Source organism: Panthera pardus, unplaced genomic scaffold (genome assembly GCF_024362965.1).
Source record: "Panthera pardus isolate Hobbes unplaced genomic scaffold, ASM2436296v1 HiC_scaffold_22, whole genome shotgun sequence".
Taxonomy (NCBI): Eukaryota; Metazoa; Chordata; class Mammalia; order Carnivora; family Felidae; genus Panthera; species Panthera pardus.
This window is the reverse complement of record NW_026526788.1, coordinates 49545354-49559836: the sequence shown is the minus strand read 5'-3', so window position 1 is coordinate 49559836 and position 14483 is coordinate 49545354. Positions and strand designations below refer to the sequence as shown.

The 14483-nt window shown below is 39.8% G+C and overlaps 1 protein-coding gene across 1 annotated transcript in view; it reads left to right on the top strand.

Moving 5' to 3' along the window:
- LOC109264622 (zinc finger protein 12-like) overlaps positions 1-14483 on the top strand; it is a 35273-nt gene that overhangs the window by 11654 nt on the left and 9136 nt on the right. Inside the window, exon 5 of the mRNA XM_053909720.1 lies at positions 10141-10199. Coding sequence (XP_053765695.1) covers positions 10141-10199 — 59 coding nt within the window. The remainder of the gene's footprint in view (positions 1-10140; positions 10200-14483) is intronic.

Sequence of the window (14483 nt, the reverse complement as noted above, 5' to 3'; positions counted from 1 at the left end):
TTCCCTGCTTGCGCTCTCTCTCACTCTCAAAATAAATAAATAAACTTAAAAAAAAAAAAAAGGAAAAGTGGAACTTACGATCCTGATGAGGAAGATTGTACAAGTGTGAATATTCCAGTTTTGGGTGGAAATGAGCAGGGTTTTATAGGATTGACAGGTGAGGAAGCCAGTGCTGTTGAATTAGCATGTAGTCCTTTAAAATGTGTGTCTTGACAAGGTAAAATACCTTGATCATTTTTACCATTTATCTTTTTGGTACAATGAAAAAAATATAGTATCAATTCCTCATGGTAGTTGTAGTTGTGAGATCATTACCACCAAAATGATAATGATCACTTAAAATATTTTAAAGTGAATCTTGCAAGGTTGCAGTGGCAACCTTTGCTTAGTTTGAGCATTTTCATTTTCTGTCATTTCTATTAACTAGTTGGTATTTCCAATGGTTGCTATCTAGAATATTTACAGGTAATTTGGAGCCAGCTTGAAAGAAAAAAGGAAGTTCACTAGCCAGAAAGCTATATATAAAACACGAAAACCCCATGATAAGTGATAAGCAGCATCTTGCTACAAATTTCCAACCCAGTAAATACTGGGGGTATTGGTCAAGGTAGCTTTAAGCACAATAGAAAGAAAAGATAAGGCTTCTAGTTAATTCATTTACTTCCTGCTTCCATAATTTAAGTGCTGAGAGGGTCCTATAATTTAAGGGATTCTTAGTAAATTAATCTGAGGAATTTCTTTTTGTTCTAGTCTAGAGCAAATATTTGTTCACTGGGAAATATATAACTTTTTTTTACCATCTGCATAAAATTTGTCAGCGTCCACCTGTAAAGAGATGAATACAGGCTGATGATAGTCTGTTCCTATAGGCTCCTAACCCAATTCAGTGGGTGTTGTAGAGTCCTGGTTTGAGCTGTCCCATGCTGAGTGCCTAATAAGACTCCAAAAGGGATATGTAGATTTGACATTACTCAAAAGATCATTTTCAGATTTTGTTGGAGGACACTTCCTACAGTAAAGAGACACAGAGGTGCTAATTGCCAGCAGCTTTGTATAGTTTTAGGATTTTCCACTTTTGATGCCCTAGTGTAAGAAATGAATAACTTAATAAGTTGTCTGGTGTTCTGCAATTATATTTACATCTTACCTGAGAGAGAAAGAGATCTTTATTGTCCTCAGGTACTGAGAAGGTGATAGCCAAACACACTCTTCTTAAAGTGGCTTGTCTGTTTGGATTACCATAAAACACCATTTTAGCTGACACCAGTATTTGGTAGATACTTTACCTTTGAGTCCTCCCGGAAATGGTTGCTCTCTCCACCTAAAAGTAAGCTTACAGAATCTGAAAAATTAATCTGTAGAGAGGAATTTGTTCCTAGGAGGCATTTCCATTGGCTTTTAAAAAACAGCTTCATTGAGGTATAATTTACATACCATAACATTCACCTACCATCTGTACAATTTCGTGGTTTTTGGTATATTTTTAGAGTTGTGCATGTCTCATTACAGTCCAATCTTAGGACATTTTTATCACCCAGAAATATTCTGTTGAATCAACACTCTGTCTGTCTTTACTCTGCCATCAGCCAACACTGATATGCTTTCTGTCTTTATACATAACTGTTTTCTGGAACAAGATGTTGCATATAAATGTGTGGTCCTTTAGGTCTAACTTCTTTTATTTAACTAACTTGGTTTTTGTAGGTTCATTCATGTGGTGTTCCAGTTTCTCTCGTCCTCACCGTCATTTGGTATTATCACCTGTCTTTCTAATAATCACTCTAGGGGGCGCCTGGGTGGCTTGGTCGGTTAAGCGTCCGACTTCGGCTCAGGTCATGATCTCACAGTCCGTGAGTTCGAGACCCGCGTCGGGCTCTGTGCTGACAGCTCAGAGCCTGGAGCCTGTTTCAGATTCTGTGTCTCCCTCTCTCTCTGCCCCTCCCTTGTTCATGCTCTGTCTCTCTCTGTCTCAAAACTAAATAAACGTTAAAAAAAATTTAATAATCATTCTAGTAAGTCTGAACTAGTATCTTGTAGTTTTAATTTGCATTTCCCCAATGACTAATGGGATTTGGTAACTTTGCATTTGCTAGTTAGCCATTTCTGTATTTCTCTGGTGAAATGTCTTATTCAAGTCTTGCACATTTTTTTAATAGAGTTGTTTGCCTTATTGAGTTTTAAGTCTATATATTCTGGTTAGAAGACTTTTATCAGAGAGATGATTTGTAAATATTTTCTCTCAATTTGTAGATTATCTTTTGTCTTAATACTGTCTTTTGAAATACAGTAGTTTTTAACTTTAACGAAAATCCAGTTTATCAATTTTTTCTTATATGGATTGTGCCTTCAGTGTCTTATCTAAGAATTCTTTGGAAAGGTCACAAAGTTTTTTCTCCTACATTTTCTTCTGTACATTTCATACTTCAAGCTCTTATATTTAGGTCTTTGGTCCATTTGCTTTACTTTTTGTTTATCATGCTTTATTAGAGTCTAAGTTCATTTTTATGTATGTGAACATACAATTGTCCCAGCAGTAGTTATGGATATCTCATTTGTCTTAGCACAGAACTTAATTTTCCCTAGAATGGCCTTGGCATCTGTGTCAAAATTCAGTTGACCATTGACTCACAGCATCCTGTGCAATAAGAGTTTACTTGTGAACTCTCAATTAAATTCCATTGATCTGTATGCCTGTACTTATGCCAGAACCATACTTGGTTGATTATTGTAGCTTTATAGTACATTTGAAATCAGGTGGTGTAAGTCCTCCAAATTTTTCCTTTTTTCAGTATTGTTTTGGCTATTCTAGATCCTTTGAATTTGCATTTAAATTTAGAGTCAGCTTGTCAATTTCCACAAGAAGCCTAGAGAAGTTTTAGTAGAGATTGGATTTAATCTTTCGTTAAATTTGGGGAGAATCATCATTATAACAATATTCTCTCTTTTAATCTCTTCATTTATTCAGTTCAGGTAAATCAAAATTTACATAAAATAAGCAATTCTGGGGGTACAATTGTTAATACTACAAAATGAATTTTATGAGAGAAAGTAGCTGTAAACTATATTATACCTTGAAGTTTATAAAATAAAAAGTAGTACTATTTAAAACAGCTTAACTGATCTTTAATAGTCCTTTTATTTTTCAATGGAATGGGTATTATGTATAATAAACATGTGTAGCATCAAAACTACACAACCCCAAAATTCTCTGTAGCTTTATTTTTTACAATATAGTTATATATTGCATATAGTATATTTTCCTCTTGTTTTCCTAATTTAAAAAATTTTTAATGCTTATTTATTTTGAGAGAGAGAGAGAGAGAGAGAGGAAGAGAGAGAGAGAAAGAGAGAGAGAGAGCATGAGTAGGGAAGGGGCAGAGAGAGAGGGAGACACAGAATCCAAAGCAGGCTCCAGGCTCTGAGCTGTCAGCGCAGAGCCCAACACAGAGCTCGAACTCATAGACTTTGAGATCATGACCTGAGCCGAAGCCGGACACTTAACCAACTGAGCCACCCCAGTCCCCCTTCCTAATTTTGACTGGAATTCCTTGAAACGAATACTAGGACTAGGTTGCCTACTCTACAAGTCATTCCACATTATTTCCCTGCTTTGTCAACCTGGATATCCACCCTTCCCCAATGATTTGGGAATGACATTAGACACAGAGGCGTCCAGGGCATGAAAAACAAACCCATAATCAGAATATACTCAAATCTCAAATAGGAAAAATTATTGCCCTTTTAGGATGGAAGGACTCCAGTGAAATCTGCCTGCCAAAGTATCTGCTAAAAGAATCTCTGCAAGAAATGGTACTGTACTGGGGCGCCTGGGTGGCTTGGTCGGTTGAGTGTCCGACTTCGGCTCAGGTCATGATCTCACAGTCCATGAGTTCGAGCCCCGCGTCGGGCTCTGTGCTGACAGCTCAGAGCCTGGAGCCTGTTTCAGATTCTGTGTCTCCCTCTCTCTGTGACCCTCCCCCGTTCATGCTCTGTCTCTCTCTGTCTCAAAAATAAATAAAAACGTTTAAAAAAAATTAAAAAAAAAAAGAAATGGTACTGTACTGAGTGCTCTGCATTGGTTTCCACTTCTGAAAGGTCAGCTGTTTAGTAGTAAATGGTAAATATAAACACAAATAATACATAGATAAAACTCATAATTCCAGGCCCATGAATAGTCTCCATCCCAGCTACAATTACTCCATTTTTGGACTAAGGGGGCTGAGGGCGACATACCCTGGGTGAATGATTCCATCTACCCTAATGCTCATTGCTCTTCCATGGTAGCTGCTCTCTTATTGACATTGACAAAGTCTCAAAGATCTGTACACTTTGTGCCCAACACCATATATCCGGCCATGTACTTTTTTCCCAGACCTCCTTGGCTCCAGTCTTCCAGTCTTGCTCCAACTGGTCAAACCATTTGCTAGTCTTCAAGAGTATGAATATATCCCTACCTCTGATCACTTTTCCTGCCACAAAGGTGATGAACAAGTGTACAATTTAAAATGCTACTTACTAGGATGATACCCTTCTCACCACTGCCTTTCGGAAATACTTCTGAGTGGAATTGGAGTGGCCAGAAAAGACACCAACATGAAGGAAACAGGCCTGGGAAGGAAGGAAACTATCCTCTGATAGTTGGTCACAGAGAACAGTCTCATATAGTGTTAGATGTGAACTGAAGTAGAGAGATTTGTACAACCCAGGAAACTGCTATGAGTCACCTGTTTATGTAACAAATTACTTGACTTGTCTGTGTCTACTCAGGCCCAATTCCCAATGCAACATTTCTTTTGCACAATAAATGCTGTTATGTCCCCACCTGTTTTGTGACTTGGTGGGTCTGACAATGTCTCCACATGATGAGAAGCTCTAATCACAGAATTATAGATTGCCATAGTTAGCTGCTCAGTTTTTACTAGGATCCAATAGCATGTAAGAGGTGCTTTTAGTTTATTTATTATTTATTTATTGTTAACTTTTTAAACGTTTACTTATTTTTGAGGGACAGAGAGACACAGAGCGTGAGCAGGGGAGGGGCAGAGAGAGAGGAAGACACAGAATCTGAAGCAGGCTCCAGACTCTGAGCTGTCAGCACAGAGCCTGACATGGGGCTTGAACCCACCTCCCATGAGATCATGACCTGAACCAAAGTTGGATGCTTAGCCAACTGAGCCACCCAGGCACCCCAAGAGCTGCTTTTAAAATAATGAGAGGTTCTTTGCTGCAAGGGGCATGGCTTTGCTCCAGAATCCTAGAGGTCTGCACTGCGATTGCTTATCTTGACTTGCCAGAAGCTCTACATAGTGTCATGTTTTACCATTGAGAATACTCACACCATTGGATTAAGAACAACAGATGGAACCTGCTGAAACCTTTTGTTGCCCTGTGCCTGAGTCAAAATAGGCATCCTTCCAAGCCACCCAACAAATGGGACGGAGCAGAGTCTTGTAGGTGCTTTTCCAAGGTGTAAGTGGAACTTCCTAGTACTTTCTCTTTTGGTGGGAGTTGCAAGTTGTGTAAGAACTTGAATTGAGGGGAATATTCACCCTTGTCCCAGACACCCAAACCTCTGATGTATGATCTTTATCTTCTATACTGAATGTCTGTCTTATCAGGTTAAGCAGAGTACTTACCACTTCCTACTCATCAGGTTTCATTAACTTATCATCAGTATAGTGGGCCAGGATGATGTTTTGTGGAACTGACTGAAGACTGTCTCTGGTGTAACAGAGAACAGGAGAGTAAACATGATTAGGGCAAGATTGAACAGGTACAGCTACCCATCCCAGAATAAGATGAATTGGCTTCAAGTCTCCTTCTTTAGGGGAATTGGAAAGAGTGCTTTTGCAATTTAATAGCTGCATATTAAGCTCTAGACACTTAATTTTTCAACTAAAGATACCACATCTGCTATGATTATTAACATTCTGGGATCCATGTTGACTTTGATTTGCTGATTTAGCCAGGCAAAGGAAAATAGTTGTAATGGGTACCACTTGACATACCTTTCCTTCAGTAACGGCTCTTACTCCATAAGTCAGCAAGGCAGTGTGAGAGTTCTATCAGCTGCTGAGTGTATTGATTTCAGTTATTCACTCAACCATTTCTGTATATGCTTTGGATTTTAAGAGGGACTTGGATGAGGACTCTGTATGGTCACAACCAAACAAGCTCAATGATGGCATTTTGGGTCTCCTTGTATCAACTCAGACTATGAATATAAACATTTCAAAGATCTAGATATTCCTCTTTTGCCAGTATACTGTTGCTCTGGTAAATGGATGGAGATTTCTTTGAGGAAAAGATTAAGGGACTAGCTATCATATATATATTGCTGGGGCATTGGGAACCCCCAAGACAATCCTTCCTTTCCTTCCACCAAAAATTGTCTCAGAACTGGCTAGGGATGAAAATTGGGTGAGAGATTGTGATTATTTTTCCATGGCACCAGCTAATACCAGCTCATTCATTCTTGATCTGTTTTTGGTTATGTAAGCCAAGTGCTTGGGAACGTTAAATTGTGGGCTGTCTTTTCAATTTTATTCATAGTGTCATTGATGCAGAAAAGTTTTTGAGTTTGATGGCATCGATTAATGTTTTCCTTTGACTGGTTGTACTTTTGGTGTCATATCTAAGAATGCATTGCCATATCCAAAGCCACAAGGATTCAACTCTTGTTTTCTTCTAAAAGTGTTACGGTTTTATATCATATTTAGGTCATTTATTCATTTGGAGTTAATTTTATTAAATATTGTGAGGGAGGGGGCCAGCTTCATTCTTTTGCATGTGGAAATCGAGTTGTCTCAACACCATTCGTTGGAAACACTGAGCTTTCCTCATTCATTGAACAGCCTTGGCACCTGTGTAGAAAATCAGTGCTCTATAGAAGCATGAGTTTATTTCTATTTCATTGGTCTATGTGTCTGTTCTTATGCTAGTAGCACACTGCTTTGATTACTGTAACTTTGTAGTAAATTTTGAAATCAGGAAGTGTGTCTCCAACTTTGTTCTTTTGTTTCAAGACTGTATTGGAGCCCCTTGCAATTCCGTATGCATTTGAGGATAGACTTCTCCATTAAAAAAAAAAAAAAAAGAAAGAAAGAAAAAGAAAAGCCAGTGGAGTTTTTTGTTTTTTGTTAGTTTATTTATTTTTAGAGAGAGAACAGAGCAGTGGAGGGGCAGGGAGAGAGAGAGAATCCCAAGCAGGCTCCGCACTGCCAGAACAAGCACTGTGAGATCATGACCTAAGCTGAAGTCCCCTACTTAACCCACTGAGCCCCAGGCTGGCTGGTCCAGCTGTGCCTAGGGACAATATGACCCCTAGTGTTCATTACTTCATCTGAACTAAAAAGGTGGATGCCAGCTTCAAAATTAAGGTGTCAGCAGGGTTGTTTCCTAATAGAGGTTCTAAAAGGGAATCTGTACCATGCTTCTTTCCTAGCTTCTGATGTTTTCTGGCAATCTTTTGACACCCACTGGCTTACAGGCACCTCCCTCCAATCTGTCTCCCTGTGCACAAGGCCTATATTTCCTCTATTTTCTTATAAGGACACCAGACATTGGATTAGGGTCCGCCCTAATCTGGCACGATCTCATTTTAATTTAATTAATGACATCTGCGATGATCATATTAAAAAATAAAGTCACATTCTGAGGCTCCTGATGGACATGAATTTGAAGGCAAGGAAATACTATTCTACTTGTTACAATGGACAAAATTAACCTGTTTATATTTTAACCACATAGCTCACGGTTCCCTAGTGGTCCCCAACGTGTCCTTTACAGTTTATTCTCTTAAACAAGATTTCTTTAACCACGTCGCATCACCCTGCATGATTTTGCAGCGTCCCGCGGCCCAGAAAGAATCGGGCCCACCCAGCCCCTGAGGGCGACCTCTGCTCTTCAAGGAAAACTCTTCTCACGGGGCGTGGGGCCAGGGTTTATGGGAAACGTAGTCCTAGGTTTCCTTGCCTCTCACAGCGCAGGTGCGGCGAAAGACTCGCTTGAGGCTCATTGTGCGCATGTGTATTTCGGTCTTCAGGTGTCTTCCTAGCGTTTCCACTCCCGGCTGAGGAAATCCTGCAGCGCTCGGGGCGCTGGCGCTGCGCGAGCGGCGGGTGCGCCCAGGCTGGGTGGGCAAAGACCAGCGGGGCGGCGGCGGGGGGGGGAGGGGGTGGAGGAGTAGCCCCGCGGCGAGACCCCCGGCACGTGGGTCAGCCAAAGGCGGGCGGGGGCGGGGGCGGCCTCTGGGACGGACTGCCAGGGTGGGCGCTTCTGCCTGCAGAGGGGGCGGTGTCCAGCGTGGGGCCGCCGTGTCTGCGCAGTTGCGGGAAGGGGGCGTGAGCTTTGGATCCTGGTGGAGCGGCTGTTAAGTCAGTTACTGCAGGCGAGATGACTGAGCTACGTGGTCGCCTGCTCGGGGAAACAAAGAGTATTATGTGCCACGTGGGGTTGTCCTGAGGATTCTGTTTTTTACCTACGTTTTGAAAGTACGTATAGTTTTTAACAGACGGAACAGAGCTTAGTTAATATTAGCTGTTAAGTTATTTGGGAGATACTGTGTGTTTTTTTAATTGGCTAAACTTTATTTAATGCTGCAAACAGCCTTTATGTAACTGTTTTCTGTTTTGGCAAACAAGGAAACTGAGGCTCAGAGGGCTCCAGTGAAATACTCAAGAACTCACAGCCCACGTAGACAACCCTCTCTAAAACCGGCATCGTACTTCTCACAGCACTTTTCTCAGCTCCCAAGGAAACAATCCTAAAGTGTATGAGCTGAATCTCACCTTATGATCATGTATTTTGGGATTTCTTGACATCTAGGAACCCTTGGGTCAGGTGGCATTAACTGTTGTTGGCCGTTTGCATTGTCCAACCTTCAGCATCCTCAGTGGCCTTAGAGTTTAGGCAGATAAGTTCTGTGAGATTTGGATCCCTGCATGAAACTTCTAAATAAAATGATTTTGTCCTTTAAGCCTAGGTGCCAGCTCCCTTGGAAAAAAGCAGCTTTTGTTAAGTAAGAAGGAAGAAGCCCCAGGAATAGGAATCCTACCTTGAAGATCACTCCTCTGACTTCAGACTTCTTACCACAGTCTTTAGAGCAGAGGCAGGAAACTGCTAGAAAGGAGCAGGTCCTAGGTTTGCGTAGTCTGAAGTAGCCGTTCTTTATTTTGCTCAGAAGGAGCATTGTTTCACTATCACCACATCCAGAGGGCCTCACCATGATGGTGAGAGGTCGGGACCAAGTTTCAGAAAAGATAGGTGAGTGGAGCACTGAGAGTGGTGGGTGAGGGGCAGCCTGCATGGGAAATATTAATTCATTAGAGGTTTCGTGTCGGCATGGTCTGCAGGGAGAGATCACCAGGCACAACTGAAGGAATTCTATCACCAGCCTTTAATAAACATGCCCTGCCTCCAACCTCCACTCACGTTTTCTAGATTTTGAGATGTTCTTGTATGTCCCTCGTTTTATGTGCCCTCTCGAGGTATGCTGCTGCTCCTTCTACCCTGCCTTTACAGAGTCACAGAGTAGGGTCCTCTGTGTGCTTAATTTCAAAGCTGGAAACCTTGACTCTGAGTGTGTAAGTAATCTGCCCAGAGTCACCCAATTTGTTAGTGTCAGTACCGGGACCAGAAAACTGTCCATGAGGTAAGTCCACCAAGTCTGTTACAACTTAGTTAGAAACAGTTTTTAAAGTAGACCTGTCTGTAAAGCAACGCCATCCTTTTCTGCAGAGTGATTTCTCTGACTCTAAGGGTAAGCAACTCAGTAGGAATATAAGTAAACAAATATCTTGAGTATTTTTCCTAAAACATTGATGAAAAATAACGATTTGCCTTCTGATATAATTATTAAGTTAGTTCTGGATTGGTTCTAAATGAAAACTGAAATTAATAAATCATTTGGAAATAAACCCAGTGAAAAATTGCTCAGCCAAGCTCTACAGTTCCTGTCAGAGTCACACATGTGAATTCTACCTGCACATGGTTCTTGCTGACTCTTCTCAGGGGCCAAAGAACTTTTTTCTACAGGGTGGTATTTAACCACCTGGTGGGCATAGGGTTTTAGGAGCTGAATCTCGAAAGTCTATAACAGCCAAATCTCACATGACCTTCTACTGTTTTCTTCTCCTATAGCTATACATTCAACCTTCTCTATACTTTCCCAAAAGGAACAGAAAAAGAACAAATCCCGGGTGAGCTTTTTTTTTTTCATTTTTCACATTGTTTTCCACTGCATTAAAACAATAAAAGATAAAAATGATAAAAACTATCAAGGAATACATGGAATTAACAGATCCGAAGCAAGGAAAGGTCAGGATGTTAGTTTTGCGGAGATAATTATAATTGTTTTATGTTAACATATATATTACACATTGTATTATATAATAGTACTTTTTATAAGAACTATGTGCAAATATGATACTCTGTCCAAAAGGGAAATGCTTTCTTTGACCACAAAAATAAACAAGAGTAATTCTTCATGGAACACAAAGATTTCCTGGCCTGAAATCTGAAAAAAAATAAATAAATAAATTCTTTGTCTTCATGAAATTAAGGTAGTTGACAACCTCAGTCAACAAGCCTGAAATGAATGCTGCCCATAATCTTCACTTCTGGTTGTTCTTTAATGGGCACAGAGAACAGCAGGTCAAAGCATAATTTAGCTGATTGAAATTGATGATTACTTTTGTCTGCTTCACAGAATTGCCCCTCTTCCTGTTGCCTTTTAGCAGAGCTTAGCCTCACATGATTATCTTTGTTCCATTATAATTCTTATCTTATTATTTTTGACTGAGAATCATACTCCATGTTTTTTTTAACTATATCAAAGGATGAACAACCACTCAATTTGAAATTCAAAAGCTGAATTTTGTGCCTGTTTTAAGTGAGAGCTATCTCTGGTGATATATATTCTCACTGAGCAAAACAAACTTGGTTTTCTATCGGGTTTTTGCAGAGAGTTGGAATATTGGTTTCCTGTGGATGCTATAACAAGTTACCACAAATTTGGTAGCTTAAAACAACAGAAATTTATCCTTTCACAGTTCTGGAGGCTAGAATTCTGACATCAAGGTGTTGTCAGGGGTGTGCTCCTGCTTAAACTTTTAGAAGAGATTCCATTCCCCATCTCTTTCAGCTTCTGGTGGCTTTGGGGAGAGAGGTAGGAGATAGAATGGAGAAAAAACTAAGATGAAGAAAAGTATTTTGTAAGCCTGTATCAATCAGTGTTCTCCAGAGAAACAGAACCAATAGGATGTGCCTGTACTTGTATCATATAATACATATGCACATATAAATACACATGTTACATTCATTTTATGGAATTGGCTCATGTGGTTGTGGGGCTGGTGAGTCTAAAATTTGAAGGGAAAACCAGCAGGCTGGAAACTCAGGAGTTAATCCTGCAGTCTTGAGGCAGAATTCCTTCTTTTTGGGAAAACTTTAGTTTTTGTTCATAAAGGGCTTTAACTATTTGGATGAAGCCCACCCAATTGAGGGTAATCTTCTTTACTTAAAGTCAGTTGATTGAGATATTAACCACATCTACAAAATACCTTCATAGTAACACCTAGGTAAGTGTTATTTTTTTTTTTAAGTCTATTTATTTATTTTGAGAGAGACAGAGGCAGTGCAAGTAGGAGAGGGGCAGAGAGAGAAGGAGAGAGAGAGAGAATCCCAAGCAGGCTCTGTGCCATCAGCACAGAGCCCAACATGGGGCTCAAACTCATGAAACTGTGAGATCACGACTCGAGCCGAAATCAAGAGCTGGATGCTCAATTGCCTGAGCCACCATAGTAAGTGTTTTATTAAATAACTGGGTACTATAGCCTACCAAATTGACACGTCAGACTAACCGTCACAAGTCCTGTAAGAAAGGTATGAGTAACAGGACGCCTGGGTGGCTCAGTTGGATGAGCGCTGACTCTTGATTTTGGATCGGGTCATCATCTCATGGTTTGTGAGATCAAGCTCTGCGTCAGGCTCTGTGCTGACAGTGCAGAGCCTGCTTGGGAGTGTCTCCCTTTCTCTCTGCCCCTCCCCCACTCACGCACGTGTGCTCTCTCGAAATAAATAAACATTAAAAAAAAGGAAAGGTGGGGCGCCTGGGTGGCTCAGTCGGTTAAACGTCCGACTTCGGCTCAGGTCACGATCTCGCGGTCCGTGAGTTCGAGCCCCGCGTCGGGCTCTGGGCTGATGGCTCAGAGCCTGGAGCCTGCTTCCGATTCTGTGTCTCCCTCTCTCTCTGCCCCTCCCCCGTTCATGCTCTGTCTCTCTCTGTCTCAAAAATAAATAAAACGTTAAAAAAAAAAAATTAAAAAAAAAAAAAAAGGAAAGGTATTAGTGAGGTGCTGATCTATTTTCTATATTGTATGCATGTACTTTGTATAAATATACACATATGTATCGATATGTGTGTGGTATGTATATAAATAAATACGTGTATAAATATAGACATACTTATTTTATGATCATGTGACTAGTCAACAGTACTTGGCTGGATTATTTTTGTGCATGACCTGATTTCCTTTTATAGTGGGAATTTTCCCTCATTCACATTTTTTATGGTCACTGATGATGTTTAGTTTTAGTCCTTCCTTTTTTATTTGTATTTTTATTTATCCCACCCTCTTTCCTTTCTTTAATTTTTCTCTGTCGATTCTATATCTCCCTTCTAGTGGTTTGGAAATTCAGGGTTCTGTTTTTTTCCACTGGTTCTCTTGGAAACATTTAACATAGGTTTGTATTTGTATTTTTTCCATCAACATCGAGAATTTCCGTTTCTAGATGTGACCTGACCTTTTACATATTTTGCTGTCCTTTCCTCTCACATCTCATGTGTTATAGAAATGATCTGAATTAGTTTTTAATATGATAGATTTTTAAAAATCGTTTGTTAGATATGACTAAACTACCTGGTTATTCTCTCTAATCTCAAAGGTAGTTGGATTAAAATGTCTAGAGACAAGAGGAGGTCAGTGAGCTAACATCCTGATGTTGGGCTTCCAGCCTCCAGCACAATGAGAAAATAAATTTCTTTGCTCAAGCCATCCAGTGTGTTGTAGGCACTTTTGTTATGGGAGAATTAGCAAATTATATTGTTAAGCTTTTGAGGACACACCGTACTCTTTTCTGTATTAGCTATATACCATTTTATATTCCCACCAACATGCACAAGCGTTCCAGTTTTTCCACAGCCTCATCAATACTTTTGTTTGCTAATGGGTGTAAGGTGAAGTGATGTTCTTTTAAATACTATTAATCTCCAGTGTCTTTAAAAACAGTCGTTTCCTATTCTTGGAATCATAATAATTACATAGTTTTGTTTTCTTCATAGTTTCTTTTTCACTTCATCTGGTGCATGTCTTTTGTGTTACTGGTTCTTAAATTTCTAGTGAAACCTTCATTGTCCATTTATGTTTATGTGTGAAGATTTGGTTTGATTCATGTAGGTAGCTATTGGTTATTGTGAGTTTATTCAGAAATGTAGAATGCTATTCCTTTATCTATTTTCTCTCATCAATGAAAGAACTGACTTCAGGGATCTGTAAAGGAAATTGTTGGAAAGATATAACCTGGTGAATTTCCTTTCAGTTTATCAGCAGGGAGTATATAGGCACTATATACTCCCTTTATTTAAGGGACTATTGATTTCTGAAGTACAGATCGTTCATACCATGGAGTTAGACCATCATGACCTATCGCATCAAAGACCTGCCTTAAAACAAAACCAGTACCCATTTTCTTTCTGGCTGATTTGGTCATTGCCAGAGTCCCTGAAGCATTTACCTAAAACATTTTTGTTTTTAATGTTTTATCCTTCAGCCCCCAGCTGTGATTATACAGAGTGGCAAATGCCCAGAGTGTTCTGATAATCCTTCAGTTAATTCTTCAGCCAGTCAATCAGCACACAGCCCACTTTGAGCTTAGGCGAGTTTGGTGGCTATATGTACTATATACTGAACCTATGCGGATATCTATGTGTAGCACATAGACAGTCCTCACTTTGCACTGTAGTGTGGGGCTAGAAAAATGGGCATATACACTGAAACCATGCAAAGCAGGCTTAATCAGTGGGGAAAATGGTAGCTCTTCTGCAGTCTTCAAAAATATTTGTGAAAACATTAAAAATCTTTCTGTTGGTTATAAATGTATATAAAAATGAAAGAAATACTGTAATATTTAGTACTGAGTACTCCTTCAGTAAGATCTTTGGTTGTAGATCTAGAATGTCTCAAATGGAAACATTGTTCAAATTCCCACAGTCAGGTATTTCTTCTAAAACTCTATATTTAATTTGAATTTCACTTCTGTAATCACTTCTCATTTCTTTGCTGCTCTTTCATCGCTGTTGGCCAATTCCCTTTTGCAAACCATTTAACCATTTTTGGAAAATGCCATATTGCTAGGAGACAAGGAGGCAACAGGTGTTTTTGTGTGTCTTGCTGTCTGTGTGTGAACTGAATAACAGATGTGCA